Consider the following 23,639-nt stretch of genomic DNA (forward strand, 5'->3'; position numbering starts at 1 on the left):
GGCAAGAAAAAAAAAGATATCGTGCCTCATACACGCAATAAACCTTATTAAAATACAATGAGATTGCTGACAGAATTCCAAATACTGTTATAAGATGGGTAATGGTAAGTCCGCAGCATTAAACACAAGAAGTAGTTTGTTCTTACAAGACGACTCCTTACTCAAAGTTCAATGATCGTCTTTTAAACGGAAGTTCCATAGCCCTTGCTCCTTAGCATTTTTGTGGCAGCTGCTATATGAAACTCACCGTTTTCTTTTTCAATGAATAGAGAAAGAAAGGCCAGCCGTCTAGAGCGCTAGCGAAATCATGGGGGGAAGCAGTTTGAATGTTGTTTTCAAATAGAAATTATTTTTGAAATGCTTGGAAAGGAAGTCAGAAAAACATGAGCACAGGGTGGAGACTGAACGCGCAACCTCAGGCACGGCAGTATCCTCTGCCACTTTCTGGAGTATTTGCGTACATGTAACTGCACGTGTGCATAACATGTAACTGCAGCGAAACATAATCGACCATTCGCTACGCGTGGTTAGGAGCTGCAGCACTTTCAATAAAGGAGTTGCTCCCGTCAATGTTTCTGAAGCAGCGGAACTGCTTTAAAAGTGTTTTCTGCAAACGCCTTTTTTTTTTTTTAATGGCGACCAATACTGTATTTCGACGCATTGAACTTCTTTGACCTTCCCTTCTGAATTCAATATAATCAGGTTCGCGCACACGACCACGCAAACTAATTTTAACGTCACTTCCAAGCTTACAGTCGCAGTAGTCGCAACAAAGCTTTTTATGAGGCAAGTTCCCCGCTAAGAATGGTTAGAGAGAGAGAGAGAGAGAGAGAGAGAGAGAGAGAGAGAGAGAGAGAGAGAGAGAGAGAGAGAGAGAGAGAGAGAGAGAGAGAGAGAGAGAGAGAGAGAGAGAGAGAGAGAGAGAGAGAGAGAGAGAGAGATGGCGCAGCTTGCCATCAGTGGTGCAAGACTGGAGAAACAGCAGAGCTGGCGGCCCATCTCCCTTCGTCGGAAACCCGGCTGTTGCACCTCACATGGATTTCTGAACTTGCCGCTGAAAGTTCTCCGTGACTGCACGCCCGGATCGTTTTGTCCGCAGGCTTTCCCATCTCTCCCAAAGTGGACCGCGTTAGGACGCGCTAGAACCCGCGGCAACCGGCTTCGCGAACTCGGCCTCTGTAGCGCGAGCTGTCCTGGGCTCCCCATTTGAGGCGCGGACGCCCGTCAAATGTTTTTAAATGCAGAGCATTTCAGTAACTCACGATGTCACCCGCGTTGACGTCCGTCGTAGTCCGCACCGTCGTTGTCCGCACCCCTCCCCCTATACTATATATAAAAAAAATACTATCCGGCGCCTGGTTTCGATCCCTCGACCCTGCGGGCGGAACGCAATGTACATGGTGCTCTACCCACTGCGCTCAAAGCCGACACAGAATGGGAGGCTACGAACGCGCCTTATATCCTTGACTCATTCAAACTACGTCAAGAAGCTGCTGATACGACGCATTCACTACCACCAACTCCCAAACACTAAACCTTAACGCAATACACCCACCCCCTATGCGACGCATTTACTCGAGTCCCCCTCGCGGGGAAATGGGCCCAATTTTTTAATCTTTTTTTGCGAACTCCTCACGTAGCGCATGACCACGAGCACGCTTGAACTCCACCACGCCACCGGGCCAAGCTCAAGCCTAAAGATATGTGCTGTTAAGAGCGGCTAAGTTGCGGCAGTTAGGCCTATGCGAGCGTGCGAGCGAGCAAACGAACGAACGAACGAACGAACGAGCGAGCGAACGAACAAGCGAACGAACAAGCGAACGAACGAACAAGCGAACGAACGAACGAACGAACGAACGAACGAACCGAAACGAAACGAAACGAAACGAAACGAAACGAAACGAACGAACGTACGTTGAAACTCGCATTTATTTCCGAACTTGCCGCTTAAGTTCTCCATGACTGCAGGCCCGGATCGTTTTGGCCGCATCCTTTCACATCCCTCCCAAAGTGGACCGTGTTAGCACGCGCTAGACACCAAGTCCAAAGCCAACGCTACGAATAACCCCAAGGAAATAATGCTGTGCGCCCGGAATGCGATGATAGCTCAAATGAATGGCCGGCGGTTAGTGTACAAAAATGTGGAAGAGTCCAAGACCTCCAGAATCTAAGGGAAGGAACAGATTATATCTGCGCATAGGCTCACAGTGTGAACTCTACACAAAGGTAGCGAGAACCATATGCAGGGCTTGAACTTTATATTCCTAGCACAGTGGAGGACTTGCAGAACGTGGCCATTTTTGTTCGCCAACTAGTTTCCCGCTTTCTGTTCTTTAGTAATAGGAACCAACTGTTCTTAAGGGTAGTGCTTCAACGTCGGTTGGGTGCGCATTTGCCGTATTTATTTGCTCCTGTAGGACCAATAGTGTCTAGGGTTCCCTGGGGATTTTTTTAAGTAGTGGAGACATTCAGGATTTTTTTTTTTTGAGGTACGTTTCTCGCTGGAATACTTGTTTAACCTCTCCAGGAAGCAGATTAACCGTGTATTACTCGAAAATTTGTTCCCTGTACCCACGTATCGCCAGCCATACCTGAATGTTAGGGATGACACTGTTTTATCACGTCAGACGCATGTGCATTCAGCCGGCTTTAAATTGCATACATCATTTAAATTGCATACGTCAACCCTTCCTGTTAAAACGTGGCAACATTGTAAGGGATTTCTTGTACCGTCGTCTTGAACTGTCGGTTGTGTAATCAACCTGAATCTGTGGACCATTGTTTTGTGATCTGTAGAGACGCAGTGTTCTTCTGGGACATTCTACAACGGAGGCTAAAGACATAGACATCACCCCGTATGTTAACCGATTTCTTGCCGTGAACAGAAACAGTGTAGTTTCATATGATTTCTTCTTACGGGGTTGTTGTGGAAGTGCTGCATGATCGATCTTCATGCGGACCCTCCTCGTTCAACGAAATCTCTCTTTCGGGAGCAATGTGCATGCACACGAAGCGTGTATGCTGCCCTAAGTGAGCCCCCACAATGGCTGTACCTTCTTGATACATGTGTGTACCTTCCGGACTTTTAGTTGGAACTTTTGACTCGTTCCCCTTCTTAAGCTGTGAATGTTTTGAGAATGTTTATATAGTGCACCTTGTAAGCGCTCAAAATTCGCGTGATTACCATGCAATAAAAAAAAAAACGAATAGACGCCGGCTTCAGAAAGCGAGGGACCCAGGCTCGATTCCCACCAAGTGACGCCTTTTTTTCTTTCCAATGGGGGGTTTTCTGTTCGCGTTGGACAACTTACGGCCGGATTAAACAGCTCCGGTATTAAAAAAAGGAGAGCACGTGGTCAGATTTCTCATTTCAGTATACCGTTGGAGCTTGCTGCCTCCTCCAGGCGTTCCACCAGCCGAAGCTGAGTTTCGGTGCCGGAGTTGGCCAGTACTCTCTCCCACTGTTCACGAGAAGGGTCCACACTGTGTTCGATCCAAGAGGGGCCGAGGAGGTAACGCTCCTTCTGAACTAGCCCCGCTGAGCGTACACACACGGCGCCATCCCTCCCTCCTACCATGCCCTAACGAATCCCCCTCGAGGAGGTCACTGTGGATCTCTCAGTGTCAGGCAGTCGGCTGTAGACGGCGTCGACGCACTCACTCGTCGCCAGGGCGCCCTCTGGGGCGTCTCTCCGTCCGTGCAGGCCAGGGGGGCTTGGCGGTGCACGACACGCGGCCTAGACAAACAAGCAGGCAGGGCCCCAGTTAGCCAGGGGTGGGGCGGCAGGGAGGGATCGACGGATGCCATATAGTTCTGAGCTAGGGCCGATGGCCTGTTGGTTTCCGGCAAGCTGGGGACACGTTCATGATTCCACGTTACAGAGACGTAAGCGAACTGGAGGAACGACCAATGAAGAGCTCGCCTTTTCAAACATATTGGTAACAATGCATTCATTGTGCGCTTGTCGGGAACGGCTGCGTTGTTGGGGGGACACTCAGGACAGATGCATCAACGGCCAAAAGTTTCGAAGTAAAAAAAAACGTGAAATAAAAAAAATGCGAAACAGGTTTTTAAACACAGTGCTACGTCCTATCCTCGGAGAGAACGCTGCGTTATATGCAACGTATTGCTCGAAAAGTTTTTTTCGCACCTAAACTATAGCTTTAACGATGCATTAACGATAACTTCCGCCCATTTGTTCACTTTGTTTTATAATATACAGCCTGCGGAACTTCCCAGCTTTCATTGGCGTGACTGCCCCTGCGGCTTAACGATTTTTATTCGAAAGAGATGCGCCAGTTGTTTTTTAAAGCACAGATTTTTACTGTGGTGTGGAACATACCCTTCTTTGGCTTCGACTGAAATCTGTGTCGCAGACGTCAGCAAAGCTCCTACTGGCTCTGATTCGCGTTCAACACTGAGCTGGTTTATAATTGATACAGATCCTCTGAAGCAGTATTAAGAACTGGTTGCTGCTAATGTCAACTCAAAAACCCATCATGACACACGGACTGCGTAATCAATAACGCCAAAGAAGACATTCATATTCCTACCCAGTGGAGTCGGTTTGCGCTAAGCACTCCATTGTTGTGCTTGCTAGCGGGAAGAGGACATATTTGGACGGCAACACCGCCCCAGCGCCGCGCCGCCAGTGATGGAAGCTCCGGCCTCATTAAAGTAGGGATAACGGACCACCCGGCGTTCGTTTCCAGGTGGTGCTGAATTCGAACTGGTCTACAGCGTGCGTTGACTGTTTGTCGAGGCGCCAAGGGCGTTTCAAGATGCATTTGCCTCCCTTTTTTTTTTGCTCTTCTCTGGTGCGTTTGCGAGCGACTGCAGCCCCTCGCGTGGCGCGCCTCGCACGAGAGCGGCGCAGTGCCGCCACCGTTGCACCGATCCGCATTGTGTCTGGCCCGGCCATTAGGTACTCCGCTGCCAGGATCCGGAAGCAGCCCGTCGACTCGCCACCGGGCCTGACGCCGGGGGCTGGGTAGTAATGGCGCCGCCCGTACTAGCTTGGCCCGCCCGCAGTTTCGCTGCCTTCAACCGCGGCCACGTGAGAGCCGGAATAGAGTAAGCGACGCGCCTGCTTTAAAGCCTGTCAGAATTGCACACTTCGGTTCACGAATGAAACTCTTCCAACAGTCGTCGAAGAGTGAAGAGACGCGGATTCCCTCCCGACTGGGGTCCGAGCGCAGATCAAAGCCACCCAGCTGTGCTGAGGCTCACCGATACACCAAAGGGTAACCTTTTAAGGTTGCCAGGTTGCCGAGTTGCATGAGCCGACACGGCGGAGGGCCGGACGGCAAATCGGGTAACACGGACTGCCGTCCGGACTGCCCCCACTACATCGGGTGGGGGCAGTCCGTCCCCCACCACATCGGGGGCAACAATATTTGACAATAACTGACAATAATATGGCTAAGTGGGAAGAGGAGGGACAATGCCAACTGGAAGCGATCTCGGTACCATTTGAGTTCGAAACTGGCGTGTCGGTTTTGAAATAGGAAGTGACAGGGGGAGGGGTGAGGGTTCTGACGACGTGTTGGGGGACGCATAATGCCTCCCCCAGCGGCCCGAAGGTTGCCGACCACTTACTTAGACGGTGAAGTTAGGAAAATTTGATCCCTTCAAGTCAAGGACTGTCGCCAAATGTGCTCCCCCCGATCAGTTTATTAAAGTGAAGCTTTATATGGCTAGGCGAAAATAAAACACGTCAGTCCAGTGCCGCAAACCCATGCGCATGTGAAAAAAAAGAAAAACGTTAGAGAGGAGTTAGAAGCCAGGGGTGAGAGATTTATAGACGATGTAGCTACGCTCCCGCGTCTAGCGACCCTGGTAAGTGGGAACGGAGTATGCGAGGTTGGAGCGAACCACACGGGTAAATCACCGGCCACGCGTTACAGCTTCGCTGATTAACCATCTGTAAGGAGTGCATGGGCGCATTTTTAAAACTATTTCGCTCACTATGTGCTCAGGATAATTGATAACCGATAAAATGTCACTTGAGATGCCTGTTGTCAAACAAAATTGTGTTTTAGTAACCGTTGGGAGCTTATGGAATCGTTAAAAATAGTTGCATGCACAGTGGTCCTCTATCCGTCTTTTCGCACCGACAATATGCATAAATAACACCTTCCAGCACTCCACCGCGTCGTTCGTTGCGACTCATCGCTATACCTCTGACCGAACGTTTTCGATTGGCGTAGTCTTTTGTTCAGACAAGGCTGCATAAGCGCACACTCGGAACCTCCTTGAAAGCTTACCGAAGTACTCCCCTTGTGGCCGGTGGTGGAACCTCTGAACGCGGTTCATCCTGCGCTACGCTGCTGCATGTAGCAAGCCAGGTTCGACGATCCCTTCGTGGCTTGAAAGAGAGCCGTCCCCCTGCTCTCCTCCTGCTTGGTACGAGGGCGGCGGCATCCAGTCCCGACGCAAGAGGTGGGCGGTGGACACTTTGCCCGCTGGTGTCAGAACTGCTCACTGTTAGGCTTGATTGAACGCTGAACGCCTTGACCTTGGGAAAAAGAAAACAAAACTAGAAACACTGCGGTATGGAAGTGAAATGTGGACTACCAAGCGAACGGTACATGCGAGCCGTAGGCGTGCAAGCATCGTGTATGCCCTCCTCGCAGCTTAGCGCCACTTCGAAATGAGCACGAGCTTCGTCAGGCGTCTATGGGGCATTAAATAACACTTGCAGTCAGTAAGACGTGTTTTGTCGATCATGGGGACCCAGGGATCCTCGTGACTGGCGAATAGAGGCGATACAAGACTGTAGGGTAAGCGAGTGGTCGCCCTCCGTTTGGACAGCTCAATTGTTGTTACACTGGAGTTTTTGTTTGTTTGTTTGTATGTTTTGTTTCATTTCTGTGCATGTCACTGACTTGCAAAAAAAAAAGCGAGTGAAAAAAAAAAACCCCGGAAAAATTCTCGGAAGGCCGAGAGCCGTTTCATGTGAAAGCTGCGAAACGTTCTCTGCGCGAAGGAGTAGAGACGTAAGCGGCCCCTTGCAGCTTCTAAATACGCTTCTGAACTGGGAAGATTCCCGTAAGTAGCTCGGGCGCACGTGGTGCGCGGACACCAAGGAGCCATGCAGCCACTCGAGCCGGGCTCATCACCAGCACGCCGGGGCGCCGCCATCAGCGACGGCTCGGGACAACAGCCGTGGGAGGAGGGAAGACACGGAGCCCAGACAACGGCACGGCGGCGCCGGGAGGCAGTGAATCAGCGGAATATAGCGCGCTTCTTGACGGGGGCCGCTCCTGAGCGTACGTCGCGAAATCGGATCTCTTCCTTTCGGCGCGGAGCGCGTTCTCGGAAAAGCGGGCGCTAGACCTCGGTGTGGTGGCCACCATAACCTCAGCTCGTCGACGGAAGGAAGGGCGGAGGAGCGCCTCAGTGCGGAACAGTCCCGGTGCAGGCTAGACCAGCCAGGCCGCCTGCAGGCTCCCGCTTTGGCAGTCACCGAAACAACCGAGGAAGCCGGGTACAACGCCACGGTGCGCGCATACCCCGCCGAGGGGGAATCTGACGGGAGATAACGGGCCCAGACTAGAATGTCACCCTTCCCTCACCACCCTTTCTTTCTTTAGGTCGCTGTAAACTAATGAAAATAGTAGTCTCAACATACGGCCCGGCGGAAACACGCATTACGACAGCTGTTGGCGTGACCACGATCCTCGACAATCTTTTAAACGATAGTGGACTCCTTTCACTTGCTGCAACGATGGCTGCGACTTGCGGTCGATTACCAGGCACAGAAGCCATAGTACGTTCGCTCCATACACTTCGTACAACGCGCTCAAGCGTTTGAGCGAGAGCGCACGTCACGCAGATGCCACGCAGGTGGGATGACAAGCGCGGGTGGCTGTCGATGGCGGATGTGGCATTGGCGACATGCATGCATGAGGAGCGATCGAATAGCCGCTGATTCCTCTGTTACATTCTGCAGACTTGCGTATAAAGGCGTCATGAAATACGCGACGTACATTTGGTGTTTTTTGACCATAGATATCTTTGTGCGAAAGTACGGCTGACTTGCCCGCATCAATTTTCTGCGCATGACTGCATTAAGTTTCATATATTAGTATGAAACTCTATGCTCAAACGCTACAGCTCCATCGATTTTCCGTGCATGACTGCATAGAGTTTCATATATTAGTATGAAACTATGCTCAAACGCTACAGCTCCTCCGTTGTTTAGATCTGGATCTAAGGTGAACGGATTGCGTAATCTTATGCATTGCCCTTATGTAATTCCATCGGGCCTTTAAGGGTCAATAAATGAAATGAATGAAATTTTAGCATACTGCACTGGAGGGAAGGGTATACACACAGACACGAAGCGGACACGCACAGCGCTTTGCTTGTACGCTTTGCATCTGTGTCTCCTTCTTCCCACTGCAGTAGGCTAGCTAGTGTCATACGCAGGGTTTAGTTCTATTGGTGCGGTCCTGCAAAAAAAGAAAAGGAGGGAGGAGAGAGGGAAAGTGATATGGATAAAAAGAAAGCTAAAAATAACGAACAAAACAGAATCAAAACGAAGTTTAAAAAAGCTTCGGGATGCTGCGGGCCACCTGTACAAAATCTGTTTTTGTTTTGCAGGGAAATTGAAAAATGGCTTATCGCAAACGTCGAAGCCGCGTAAGACTGGCGTATTGTTTGCGAAAAAAATAATTATCGATAGTCGTTTGTTTCGCGATAAGCAGAGAGAAAGGTCGTGTCCGACCCCTCTCTCCTTCCCTTAAAAAAAGCCACATGAAAATACTAGGGGGAGGGGGGGGGGGGGGGGGGTGGCTGCGTATCCGCCACGATGTAAACCAAGTATGTGCAAGGTACTTTAGAAAAACGCCGCGCGAATTCCGCGAGCATCATCGTGAATCGCCTGTTGCGGTCTCTGAAAGCAGGGGATACCCACCAGAGATAGACGGAACGGCGAAGAGCCTCGGCCGCGTGAGTGGTCTCCCCCTTCCTTTTTTCGTGGTGATGGATGAAAGGTCTGTGCAGAGACCGCTGCATCGCTCGCGTGGATGCTGCGCGTTGCATGGTCGTTACCAGCGCTCCCACCGATCCCCTGCGAAAAAGACAGCGGAGCCAGATTTCGAAGCCACACCATGCATGCTCCGGAGCTGGTTATTTTTCCACCGCGCTGCATGCGGACTTCATTTGTATCGGGGCTCCTCAAGAATGCCCCTGCATATCGACTGTATGAATGAGCAACTTGGCGTAAGCAGACAGGTGCAGCTGCTGGAGGACCATGCGAGATGCGGTGGGGCATGATGTCGGCGTACGGTAGAGGTCTGGCGCTCGCTCCATCCACACAAACCAGCAATGCGTGTTCACGCGTTGGAACGATTAGAGCCTTCCGTATACTGCAGACTGAGGGGAGGGGGTATTTTCAAAAAGAAACAGAAGCCGTGTGAAACTCCAGAAAACGCCGGGCTCGGAAAGGTCTTAGAGTCAGACAGCCATTGGTTTTGCTTCAAAACCAAAATGAAGCGCAATTGGAAATCGCCTGCAGATCGTCGGGAGTGCTGCGGATGCTGAAGAAGCGAGGTAAACGAGAGAATAGTTTTCTCGACTATTGCAGACACGCTTTTCACTGGTGTTTCCTTTCTTTAATTACGCCCTGTTGATATCAGCACTCATAAAACAATGGGCAACAATGGCTACGCTAAATATTTCGAACCCGTACGTTTTCATTGAATGATCGGATGATGATTTAGGGGGACCCAAACGGAAAAAAATTACGTTAAAGGCTGTTCTAGAAGGAGAGAACATAATAGAAACAAACCTTCGAATGCGCGTGCATGTGCGTGCGTGTGTGTCTGTCTGTGCATGCGTGCGTGCGTACGTGCACTGCTGTCGTTCTTGCCTGATTCTTCGCGACATAGCGCGTGCCGATACTGGTCTTTGAAGCTCGCATGCCTTGTCGTTAGGCGTGACGAAATGAGATATACGGCGCAATGCGCTTTCTTCGTTCACCATTTTTCAAACTCGCTGGCCGCCGTTAAACAGACAGGTGGTGCAGGTATATGAATCTAGGCCGCTATTGTGGTCGGTTGGCCGACGGTGCCCCAAACACGCTTTTCGCTGCAGCTTTCGGGACAGTGCGTGCAGCAAGCACCGCCCGGTATCGTGGCAGAGAGCACGACGTGCCCGAAAGCCTGATGATGCAAGGTCGCTAGGTCGCTGGTCCAGACAACAAAAGAGCTGGAGGTCCAGCACTCCGTGCGATAGGCGTGCAGAATTTGCGCACGCGCTCGGCGCGGAACAATCGAACGCCCTTCCCGAAAAAAAAAAAATAAAGTGACGCAAGAGTCGCCCCGAAGACTACTTCGCCTCGCTCTAGTTCTCCGCAGCAGAGTGTGCTGCACAGCCCGGTACGATGGTTGCTGCAAAGAAATGCGGCTGCGTGATCGCTGGTGGTTCAACGGTATTTTGGGGTGGAATCCCTGCGGCAGTTGTAATTCATTTCAACCCTTCATACTAAATACACCGTATGAGACCCTCTTCGTTCGGCGAAAAAGCGAGAGACAACAGAATGGGAGCATCAAGACTGGGATAAGGGTGCACTTTTTAAGCACTGAACGTTTTGTGAAAAGCAATTGATATTATGATAAATGCTTGATTGATTGATTGATTGTAGGGTTTAACGCGCCGACGCAACGCAGGCGATGAGGCGCGCCGTAGTGGAGGGCTCCGGATTAATTTTGACCACCTGGGGATCTTTATCGTGCGCCGAAATCTCGTACACACGGGCGTTTTTGCTTTTCGCCTCCATCAGAAAAGCGACCGCCGCGGCCGGGAATCGAACCCGCGACCTCGTGCTCAGCAGCGCAACGCCTTAGCCACTGAGCCACCGCGGCGGGTTTATGATAAATGCGCTCGATTTCTTGGCTAAGCTTTTTAAACGGATTCCCAAGAGCGACTGGTGATTGCAGTTTCGTGTCCTTGCAGTTCTTCGGCACCCGCAAGGGATTTAAAGAGCTTTAGGCGACCACTATCGCCTGCGTATGAGTGTCATCATTCAGCAGTGTATGCATACATACATACATGCACACATACATACATACATACATACATACATACATACATACATACATACATACATACATACATACAAACGAACATGTACACACATACACACATACGTACGTTCGTACGTACGTACATACACACATACATAAACACATACACACATACATAAACACATGCATACATACATACATACATACATACATACATACATACATACATACATACATACATACATACATACATACATACATACATACATACATGCATGCATGCATACATATGCACGCACGCACTCCCTCTAAGACAATCCCGTGGTTCAGCTTCACCACAGTACACTCCAATGTCGAACCCATGCCGCCAACAGAGAGAATTCGGCAAATGACAGCAAAATGCCTACAATGCGACTGAAAAATTGCGACCTGCGCTGTATAACCACGCAACGCAGAACGTCATGGCTGCATTGCGTGATGCCACAGCGGAGGCAAAAACTTTTGAGTCAAATGCTGGGTTCATCGTTCGCCGAATTTGCTTTGTTCACGGTATGAATTCACCTACATACATACATACAGTTCAAAATGTAGTGCATGCCTTTTCTTGCCTGTCTTTCAATTTGTTTGGTATGTGTCAATATGCTAATTTTGTGTTCGCACGCTATCAGACGCAGATATGTAATAAAAGAAATGTCATAGTCATCATTTAGTGTTAGGCAGCGTGCCTAACACTATGTGTACAGTGATCTTCCGTGTTTTTTTCTTTCATTTCGAAAAAAAAAGGCTGTTTTATTGCTCTGTTTGTGTATCATGCCATTTTTATGTATCATGCCCATGTATGACAATTTTATATATCATGTCATCCTGAATTTTATGTATCATGCCAATGAAAGGGGCCCGCGGCCTTGTCAAGCTGACTTCTTTCAGCTTTTTCCGCAGGTCTTCTGCATCATGCAAATGATGTGAAATGAAGTTCTATTCTATTCTATTCTATTCTATTCTATTCTATTCTATTCTTTCGGGTGCATTGTGGTGAAGCTGAGGCGCGACATTGTTTTAGCGCATATATATCACCGAACAGTTCTTACATTCGATTCCTCTGGCCCTGACAAAACGAGGGGTCGCGTTGGAACAAGAAGTCTAAACACCGGTCGGGGAGCTATACCCGTGACCTTTGACTGCTGCTCTTTTATCAGACATGGACCGGTTGCGGTGTTTTAAATGAATGATAACAAAGCTATGCGCCTTTACCGTTTTCATTTTTTTTATGAAGTGGATCTCTTCACAGAGATCCGAGAAGCGAAATATTGCGTCCTTTTTGGCAGACTGGTTTTCATTCAATCGAAATGGCTTCAATTCATCACGACAGAATGCATCAGATCACCCTCAACCTAGCAAAAAGTGGGTACACATGGAGCGAGAAAGAAGTAAAAGAAATAATAATAAAAGAGACTGAACGTGTACAAGAAGCTGACTATACTTGCGGCCTGTAGCCCCTCTGCCGAACTATTTTAATGGTTTCAAGATCTCTCCATGCCATGGCTAGTTTTTCGCAGAGATTGCCTGCCTATGCAATCAAATCGGCTTAGCAGCTGCTGTTGCGTTCCCGTTGTTGTCACGGCTGAACAAAGGTGGCCGCTAACTCAACTTTCTTCCGAGGTGTCACATTTTGTGAACCCTCCCACCAGCGCTTGTAAAAATCGTAATTAACCGTGAAACGCAGATCCGACATTAATTATTAGTACGCTATTCTCACCTATTGTTTACAATTCGTTATGATTGCTTCATAATATGGTAGCGTCAACCAATCACATCAGGGTAGAATGGTCGCATCGGGAAAAGAACCGTTGGAAGATCAGGCTTGAGGGGGGTGAGGGGAACGACTTCTTGGGGTCAATCTGCTGCATGGAATTATCGACCCTGAATGGAAAGCCGACTGCACGCAAGGACCTCCTGCACACAGAAGCGGCTTTGCCACGGAGCTAACGAGCCTCGACGGCCGATTCCTGTCGGCGCGGAGGACCATTCGTATCCCAAGATGGCGCGTCTGCTCCCTGTCCGGCCGTGCGCTCTTGAAGCACGCTATTTTTAGGAGGCCCACAGTGTGGCCCTCGCAAGACCGTGCCGGGGTAGCATGGGGCTCACTCCTGCAGCAGGGCTTCCCACACCATCTGGGTCCCGGGGGGCCACCCTTGGACCAAGGTGCACCTCGGGCCTCAGCGCTACTTAATTTGGTGGGGCTCCAACCTCACAACCTAAACTACCATAGGCTGTTTGCTATAGTTACACGCATTTTCACTCGTTGCAGAACGGGAGCTACAGGTACCTCCCACTTTGCATTTGCCCTCTTTTTTTTCTAGACACTGACACTTGGACGCTCAAATAACATTGGTACTACCTGCCATAGTTGCTTACAGTGGTATATTTCGAATCTACCCTTGTCGCAGCATCTGGAATTCGTTGTCAACAGGTAGTTCACTTTTTTCCAGCAAAGCGGCTAGCTATACTCAAGCAGTGCATAGGTTTGTATTGTGCGCAATTCAGGCCAAGAACAACAGCCTTAGCATGTTCTCTTTATTGTTTGCAGCAATAGGACACGAATATAGCATTCCGTGATGCCTATGGGCGCGCGAAGAGTTTTAGAGAGGAGAGAAGAACCTTGCTCAGTCGAAGTGTCCCTCCTCATAATTGTTAATTTTATACAAATGCATATTCACCACTTGGCGCAAGGCGACAGTCTGTGCTGTGAGCTGATCCTGCGGCTCCTATGTACTGAACAAATCCTACTGAACGAGTTCAGACTGACATCAGCCCTTACGACAACAGAAAGGACCCCAGGCGCACACATTACGGGCAACGCAGCGTACGCGAAATGAAAGGTAGCTGGTAAAGGTGGACTAAATAACAGCTCATGGTAAAATGCACGATTGATGTGGCAGCGCATTTTAGACGAGACGCCGTCGTCTCATCGTTCCTACCTTTTTTATCTAACCCACTGGCTTTACTTGCTGGTAGTATTCGTTTTTAGCAAACCACTCGGAGGAGTGTGTCCAGAGATGACGACCAGCGTCCAGGTGCCGACCGATGGAGGCCACAGTGGAGAATGCGCATGCGCAAAATGAGGACATTGGATCGGAGGGCAGTCAATTGCCACCCGATCAGTTGCGCGCCCTCAATGGAACCGTGTCCCGAATGGAGGGTGCCTCGATTGGAAGCAGCGCGTGGTTGCTCCGTCGACTCTCGACAAGACGGCTCCAGACGCGGCCCAAGGTCCTCGTAGCCGCCGCAGCGTGCGCGGAAAGCAATCGGCTGAACGAGACATCCCCTTCTTGTTTCCTCTTTGAGGCTCACGGTTGCGCAAAAGATGCGGTTTGTTTGCAGGTTCGATAAATAAAAAAAGAAGGAAAGGACGCGCATGTCGTAGCACAGGCAGCGCTCAGAAGAGCAAATACATTGGCAGGAACTTCACCCGAGAAATTTTGCGCCCCAAGCATGCCGAGTTACATTTCCCTGGTTTTTATTCATGCTAAAATACATCTGAGAACGCTGAGTCGACGTAGTGTGGAGTGTATACAAAAGAGATAGATAAATAGAGTCACTGTCAATCCAGCTGCTTCTAGATTCCTAAGTTTCATTTCAAACACATTTGAACCGCGGGCAAGTTTATTTCGGCAACGGCGCATTCTTGACAGCTATTTTATCGACTAAGGCGGGGCCGACTCTTGTGGGGCGCCATTTCGCCAGCGTGTCGCCAAACTGGGCGGGTCCGGCTTTGGGGAAGTCGGCCTTTGAGTTCAGCTCCAGTCGGAATCATCAAGAATCGCCGCGTGCGCTCTTCCGCCGAAGCGGGCAGGGCTCCGTGGTGCACGTGCGACGGCCAGGGGCGTGTGTGGCGAACGGGAAGGGAGTCGTCCGAAAACAATCGTGGCACTCGTTGCGGGCCCAGGAGGCCGCCTTTGCGATTCCGTGCAGCAGTGACCAAGCTGATGGCGCGCAGAGGCAGGAGATCTTTCATGCAGGCGGTGTGCGACTGGGCAAACGGGAGTCGGAAAAAGTCATTTTGATGGTTGCATGCGGTTATTTTAGCTGGAGGCTGGTCAGCGCGAATTGGTTGAGGCCAGTTTAAAAAGAAAACCCTTGGCGCACTTTTGCATCTCCCGCACTTTTTTGTAAATTACAGGGTGTTACGTCACGCGTACAGGCTTTCTTAATCTGGTCTTGCGCTTGTTTGGCCTAGCTTGTCGTCGTGCGAACTCATGCCCTGCACTGTGTGTCTTTACACCTTTGTTGACGGGAAAATAATAAAAAGTCACGCTCACAGGCCTTCGTTTGAAGCTTCTTTGGCCCAGATCACGTACTCCGAAGCTCGTGTTTCCCGCTAAACACTGTTATTTTGTACCACATACTGTGGCAAGGTCGTGCAAGGATTACGCAGTCAACGCTTGCAGGGTGATGTTTCATCCCGAATTGGTGTAGACTGCTCGAACAGATGAATAGTTTACACCGCGTTCGAATTTTCCCGCGAACCCAAGCCGCCTCGGCAGGGATGGGGCCGGAGGAAGAAAGCAACGTCGTGCGCATTGCACGCAATTGTCAGGCGGGACGACGTCTGTCTCGGCGCGCGTCGCGTGGCCTCCGTCACCCCGTCGGCAGTACGGCGGCGCCTGGCGGTGCACGTTCCAAAACACGCGCTTCGCCTCTTCTGGAGTCCGCAGTATCTCGCCGTCGATGGATGCTCGCGAGCGGGCGCTGACAGCTCCCTGGGCACCATTATGCAGCTCCCGGAACGAGAGATGGTCGCCCAGAGCGCGGCAGATAGCGGCCCAAGAGGTGGTGGCTGCCTCTCCGATGCCTATCGGCGCTCGTGTTTGTTTCCCCAACGCGCTTCTCGCCCCTATTTTACCGAGAGTGGACGCTGCGAGCTTCGCGTTGTGCCGTAGTTTTGTGGGTGGAGCGGTCTATCGCGCCAGCTCGCCCCGACGTTCTGATTGGCGCACCATACACGAGGGCACTGCGGAACGTCGCCACTCGAGAGTATCAGATGGCCTGGAAAGCTGTTCGGCCCGAGTGGTCCCCGACCTCTTCTTTCATTATGTTCAGTTCTATCCCAAAGAGGTCACTTCTTTTGTGCTGCGTTGGACCCTTTACTGCAAGAAAATCGACATTTTAAGTTCTTTCTGCTTGGTAAGAGAACCCAAGAGCAGCTCTCCTTGCGCACTTTCCAATGGCGCTCGATAACGGCTATTACATTTTAAAATTCATCTGCCCAAGTACAGACAGACGCGCTACTTATACGCACATTTTGTCTGTGTGTGGGGCGCAACTTGAAAGTTGGTCGGCAGATAGGAAACAAAACTTTCACAAGGGGACAGCCGCAGCTCGGGCAAACGTTTCAACAGCTTCATGCCTTCGTCAGGGCAACAACGGTCATTCTTAGCACACCTTATTTTACAGAGAAACTGTCTATGGCTAGGACCCAGCAGATCGTCTCCGGCAACAGACCGAAAAAAAAAAACCAACCATTTTCAGTGTATGAAAAAAAAATTCAGCACAAAATAAAAGAAGAGCCCCAGGACCTCCACATTTGATATGACGGTTATATTGCCCCTGAAAACTTTTTCCCAGCAATGCATTCGCGTTCAGTGGTGGAGCCGACTTTAAAAAATCGGTGTAAGCTTGGTTTTTGTAAACTGGCTTTCCCACATTGCGTGTTGCACAGTGAAGCATGGCCAATGAAACGTTGGCTGGGAGCGTGCTGTCGCGTCCGTGAAGGAGATTGGCATCCTCTGTTCGCTGCTTTGCGCATTGTAGTCTGATGCTGCGCACCATCTTTGCGTGATGCTGTCAGACCGTTTTTTTCCTTGCTCCACACCCCTCACTATCGAATTATCAAGCATAAATACTCGGGAAACTTCAAACAGGAACATTTTGAAATCACACAATCCTATCGCATATCTCGCCATCGCTATTTTCCCCCAACTTCCCACACTTCAAATCTCCCGTCATCATCTGGTCTTCTCCTGTCCGTCACCCCCCCCCCCCCCCCACCCCCCCCCCCCCCCCCATCCCCTTAGCAACCCACCCCTTCAGCAGTGGGAGTCTGCGCTGACTATAGCTCGGCACCGGAGTTTAAACAAGCTCTGGTGCAACGAGCCCACGCTCGCGGTTTCCTGGACATAGGAGGCTGACCACATCCCCGTCCCCATACTTTATTGCTAGAATAAATTTTTCTTCCTGTTCCTCCCCTAATTAAAAAAATATATAAAGATTTGAAAACGAGGACCGTACTTATAACAGAGAGATTGTTCCTTGATAATGTTCACTTTTTCTGGGAGTTGGTGCCGAAGGCTTGCCTTAGCGTGCTGGGAAGAATGAGAATGTGCTCCTGTTCTATGAGAACGCAGTTTGGGCTTACTCGGCTATAAAAGCGAAAAAATACGCCCCCCCCCCCCCCCCCCCGCCCCACCCCCACCAGACCACACCCTGAAATCGGCTCCTGAGGTTGTTGCAGAATGCAAAGATGAACAACGATGGATGGATTACGGCGAACGGGTTAATGCTGACATTGCGATTGAGTGTAGGGGCGTGGGGAGTGGGTGCAATCGCCAGCGCTTGCGTGCGTTTGTCACGTTTTCACCTCGTTTTTCTTTTTTTTTATGCCGCAGAAACCGTGGAAATGATCAGCTGAGCGACGAGCCCATTCCAGCGGACCATGTGTCACTTCCGCTTAGAACTTCTCACTTTCACCAGCCTGCTGTGCCTGTCAGCATCGGAAGGTACGTTAAAACTGCCTATTGTCTGCTCGATCCCTCTTCCTGCACGAATTTGAGCCCGTTCGATTTCGCCCAAGGTTGGCAAAAATAAGCAAATCCGCGTTTTCTGCAAATCCGCGTTAGTGGAACGCTTCAAGTTCCAGGAAAAAAAGTTCCAGAAAAAAAAAGTGTAAGGTGACACTTGATCAGACAGGCTGCGCGTGGACAACGATGTTTACGCCTGGGATGAAGAAAGCGCACGCCAACTATTACTGCGTACGTCAGATTAAGCACGCCAACCATGAATCGGCCTCTTCCTGAACCGAGATAAACTTTTACGCATTGCCTTGTTGAACGCACGAATTTTGGCGAACAAGGCAAGCGAACTCGAGGAAGTACTATTTTTGCATGACCCACACATTCTTGTTGTCACAAAAACGTGGCTTACTTCCAACATTACTTACAGCGAAATTATTACCCCTTCCCATAGAATACTACGGAGAGTTCGCGATGGGCGTGGCGTCGGCGGGACAACCATACAAAAGAAAAAAAAACGAAATCAATTGTACTGAATTAGAAAGGGTTCCTAATCATGAGAGGATATTTTGCAAGATCAATTTTCGGGAGATTTTCGACTTTATTTGGAGTAGTTTATCGGCCGCCAAAAAAAAAAACAAAAACAATTTGGTTTGGAAGCACTGACAGAATACTTTGAACGTGTGCTTAAAAGCGAACAAAAATGCATGCTAACAGGTGATTTTAACTTGACAGGAAGCGATTGGAATAAACTGGTCATTCCAGAATCGCATGACACTGGTAGCGTTATTTCTGCTCGATACCGCGTTTTCTCACGATATGGAACAGATAGTACACGCGCCTACACGTGTCATGGAAACTGCTCATTCAACCCTTAACCCGCCGCGGTGGCTCAGTGGCTAAGGCGTTGCGCTGCTGAGCACGAGGTCGCGGGTTCGATTCCCGGCCGCGGCGGCCGCTTTTCTGATGGAGGCGAAAAGCAAAAACGCCCGTGTGTACGAGATTTCGGCGCACGTTAAAGATCCCCAGGTGGTCAAAATTAATCCGGAGCCCTCCACTACGGCGCGCCCTCATCGCCTGCGTTGCGTCGGCGCGTTAAAACCCCCACAATCAATCAAAATCAATCATTCAACCCTTGATCTTGCTTTCGTGAAAAAATTTTCCGTAAAATACAGTCACCACTGAAGATGGTATAGCCGACCACAAACTAGCTACAGTGGCTTTTTGATATCAACAAAACTAAATGTAAAGCTACTTCTCAGAAATTTTGTGGCTTCTGGCTACCGATGGTGAATCCATTCTCGACTGCTTGCACCTTGGTCTTTCTGACTTCGGCACCGGGGACAATGGACAATGGACGAAGCACTTTGGACAAGGTTAAGATGCTTATTTTGTCATGCATTGACTGATTTGTTCCACTTCGTCAGAGGACCACAAAACGTAACAATCCGTGGATAACCCATGAAAACATAAATCTGAAACACAGAATTGCACGAAGGCAGAAAAATAAATTCAGCAGCAGCGACATTTTAACTCTTAAACAAGAGCTCACGGCCAGACTAGCGTGTGCACATCCCGGATTCCGCAATCAAACTTTGCATAATATTTGTTTTAAAGAAGCCCCCCAAAATAGCCTCAGCCAGTTCTTCCTGAGCAATGAGCGAGCTCTGACCAGCTCCGGCTTCAGTGATCAGCGCCTGCTGGTGTTGAGAGCTCTTGAGGCTGGGAAAGCTCAAGGGGTCTTGGACTGAGGACTCCTCGCCATTGCTTTTCGCAATAAACGCGATTACTCTCTCTCTCTCTCTCTCTCTCTCTCTCTCTCTCTCTCTCTCTCTCTCTCTCTCTCTCTCTCTCTCTCTCTCTCTCTCTCTCTCTCTCTCTCTCTCTCTCTCTCTCTCTCTCTCTCTCTCTCTCTCTCTCTCTCTCTCTCTCTCTCTCTCTCTCTCTCTCTCTCTCTCTCTCTCTCTCTCTCTCTCTCTCTCTCTCTCTCTCTCTCTCTCTCGGTGGAAGGGCCGCTGCAGCTAAGCATGCTTTTTCCAGCATAGGCTCAGCGCTGCCGACGCCCGAATCCATAGTTTCCCGCCGCCGAAGCTGTAGCTAAACGCCGGCCGCCTAGACCACCCAAATCTAAACACCTCAACAGCTGCGCTCAAATTTTGTATTACGGAGTGTCGTAATCATCGGTGAAGTTGTTTCGGTTCGTCAGCGTATTAGTTAATGGCTATACAGACGAAGATGAGGTGTAACGGTCGAACTTATTAGTACATATAGCGGAGCGCTTTTAGCGCACATTTTGAAGTTAAAACTACATGGTGTGGCAAGCGTAGTTTTATTTCGTTGTATTTTTTTTTCCAGTACCCCGTAGGAATAAAGAATGTATTAGGTGCTAGCGCATTTCCGAACACCGAAAGCCATTTTTTACAATAAATAGCGGAATATAGAGAAAAAAGGTCATGCATCATGGAAACAACACAATATGCTCCTGTTGGTTAGAAGAATGCCCCAGGCTTGTCGCCGCGGGGCGAAAATTGAACTTTGACGAGGCGCCCGTGAGAAGGACGTGGGGGCAACTGTCTTCCCTTTTTTGTTTCCTTTTGCGTGCGTGTGATGCCTTTTCTTTTTTGAGAGAAGGGGACGATTCTCACAATTTTCTGACAGCTGCCAATTCTCACGTCTTCCTTTGGGCCCATCGCAAGTTTTCTCCCTCATAGTACTTCATATATTTATACGAATCTTAAATTTCCCAAGAAGCGGCATGTCAGTGTGACATATCGATCGAGATAGCAACCGTGTGCGACCTTTTTTTCCCGTATCGACTTCCGAAATCCCACTCGAGTTTCATCCTCTGTTTTAGCTGTTCTTGGAGCCCTCTTTTTCCCCTCATTTTAGCCACGCTAGCGTAATTATTTTAGCTCTTGCTTGCAGGTATGAGAGAGGGAGATAGATCTGTCAGCACTGCAGCAGAAGCAGAGGATGGAAGCCGAGTCGGCGCTGCGCGGCTCGTAAATGTCTGCGCGCGCAGTACAGGCGATGCGTGGAGGCGTAGCCGGCAGAGGGCGCGCCGCGTAATCCCGGAAAAGGGCTTTGTGCAGCCGCCCGCCGGAATTAACCCCGCAGCTCTTGATTCGAGCCCCCCGACTCCGCAGCTGACGACGGTGCCGTTCGGGCCGCGTGGCGGCCGGCGTAAATCCTAAGACAGAAAAGTCCGAAGGGGTGCCAGGCACTTTTACGCGTGCCATTGACGAGCGCTGGCGAATTACCCGCCTCTGGCGGAGCTGCTCGTGGCACTGATTCATAGGCGCCGAGACACGCGCCCGGAGGAAGATGCCGAAGCTCGCAATGTCGCAGGCACGGCGCGGCGTGCTAAACAGCGCCAGCCGCGCCGTAACTCTTCGCTCGCTGTCACGGCTGGCGAGATGCGACCGCGCAGCGGAGGCTTCCCATGGGGGCCTGCCGGTGCTGGGGAAAAGCAAGGAGCGTCAGGACTTGGGCGAGTCAGCTACGTCTGTCCAAGGAGCAGAAACGGCGCGCTGAAAGAGGCCTTTGAAGCTGGGAGTCTGAACCTGATATTTTTATTCCAGCAATTGCAATTTACAAAACTACTGGGTACGTGCTACGTAAACGGGAGGGATACACCACACACAACGTTATACCAACCGAACCCTAAATTTTTACTGTTCCAAATCTTAGCAATCTGTGGGACCACAAGGACTACACGAGACTCGCGGAGCTAGATCAATTTTGTCTGTGGGAAAACGCGGTCGACTTCACTCATTTAAACTTCCCTCACGCACAAATGAAAAAACAATGCCTCATCCCGACTTTGCTAAGGTGGATGTCCAGCTGTTTCAAAATCACTACACCTGCTCAGGGAGTGACAATGTTTTATTTATGCGTAGCATTATTTGCTGAGTACCCCCCACAGACAGGACCCTGTAACTCCCTGCATTTTGCGTTGCGCTGCTGAGCACGAGGTCGCGGGTTCGATTCCCGGCCGCGGCGGCCGCTTTTCTGATGGAGGCGAAAAGCAAAAACGCCCGTGTGTACGAGATTTCGGCGCACGATAAAGATCCCCAGGTGGTCAAAATTAATCCGGAGCCCTCCACTACGGCGCGCCTCATCGCCTGCGTTGCGTCGCCGCGTTAAACCCTACAATCAATCAATCAACTCCCTGCATTTCCACAAAAATGCGAATTTCGCAAAAGTTCCACCTGTTATCGTTATAATATCGTAAATGGGGATAATCGCTCGAACGAAATTTTGAAGAAAAAAAAAACAATTGATTGATTGATTGATTGATTGATTGATTGATTGATTGATTGGTTGATTGATTGATTGATTGATTGTAGGGTTTAAACGCGCCAACGAAACGCATGCGATGAAGCGCGCCGTAGTGGAGGGCTCCGGATTAATTTTGACCACCCGGGGATCTTTAACCTGCGCCGAAATCTCGTACACAAGGGCGTTTTTTGCTTTTTCGCCTCCATCAGAAAAGAGGCTAACTAAATCAAAAATATAAACTAAAATAAAAAACTAAAACTAAAAACATAAAAAGTAAAAAAATAAAAATATATAAAAATGCAGGAAGGGGTAAAACGTATAATGCCCTGCATTTCTACAATAATGCAGATTTCGCGGAAGTTCCACCTGAAATCGTTAAAATAGCGTAAATGGAGATAATTGGTCGAACGAAATTTCGAGAAACTAGAAAGTAAGAAAAATACAAAAATTACAGGAAATGGCGAACTGTGTAACGCCCAGTATTTCCACAAAATGCAGATTCGGCGCAACGAAACACCTGTAATCGTTATAATTGCGTAAATGGAGATAATTGGTCGGACAGGATTTACAAAAACCAAAACATTTGGCTGTAAAGAACTCACATTCAAGACAAGCGGCGTAAGAATGCTATGCATTAGTAGACGATTCTCTGAATTTCTGCAGATTTTTTTTTTTTTTTTCGTAGCCAGCTTCTCCTGCGTCTTGCAGTGCTCTAACGCGTGCATCCCAGTTCTATATACACCATGTATGACGTCATACTACAGTAGCGCGCCGACACAAGCGGCCTGCGGTCAGCGCACCTCAGATGCATCTGCCGCAGCCGTTGCCGCAGCCGTCCTGGCACCTCGGACACGCGTGACGTCACAACCACAGAAGAGAGGCCACGACGCGCAGGCGTCGGCGCCACACTCTTCTCCCTCTTCGTTGCCCGGTCTCCGCTGCTGTATTCGCCGCCGCCACACTCTTCCGCCGTCGCTGTGGCACAGTGTCCCCGATACCGGGGCGTAAGCCGCCCAGAGTATCCCCACTGGAAACGCTTGCGAAGGATGCATATGGCGGCTAGAGGTAAACAGTTTCTCTGCAAAAATTGCAGAAACTCGAAAGTAAGAATTGCCGAATAAATGCTCCAGCCGCTCTGCGATACACCCAGCCCTTCAAAGTCGGCTTCCCTACTACGGGACATGCCTTGTTGGGAGGACATTTTTACAGCGCCATCTAACCAGTCTTATCGAAGTAGGAAGACCCCACGGCCTTTTGTAAACGCCTCCACGTGAACCCAGGTATACCTAGCAGCGCTACGTACCGAGCCCCCCTAAATTCGGCGCCAATACTACAGGCAAACGTATTGCCGAGAACAATTTTGGGGGGCTTCCATATGATAACCTGAAGGCCTAAGGCCCTATATTAAATAGTACCTCTATAATGTGTCGCAAAGGAGCGCTCTACGCAGATTTCCTTGGGGTCTGCTTTACAACTGTGCACAGGTGCATTGCGGGCAGTACATGAAGTCTGATGTGAAAGTATGATGGCCCAAGG

General features: G+C 49.8%; 1 protein-coding gene across 1 annotated transcript in view; it reads left to right on the plus strand.

Moving 5' to 3' along the window:
* The window catches only part of LOC144156090 (fibroblast growth factor receptor 4-like), a gene marked incomplete in the record, with an annotated part of 113,094 nt that overhangs the window by 57,125 nt on the left and 32,330 nt on the right, over nt 1-23,639 (plus strand). Inside the window, 1 exon segment of the mRNA XM_077687881.1 lies at nt 17,700-17,810. Coding sequence (XP_077544007.1) covers nt 17,747-17,810 — 64 coding nt within the window.

The sequence above is a fragment of the Haemaphysalis longicornis genome, unplaced genomic scaffold (assembly GCF_048455015.1).
Source record: "Haemaphysalis longicornis isolate Haplotype H1 unplaced genomic scaffold, Haemaphysalis longicornis Haplotype H1 scaffold_1, whole genome shotgun sequence".
Taxonomy (NCBI): Eukaryota; Metazoa; Arthropoda; class Arachnida; order Ixodida; family Ixodidae; genus Haemaphysalis; species Haemaphysalis longicornis.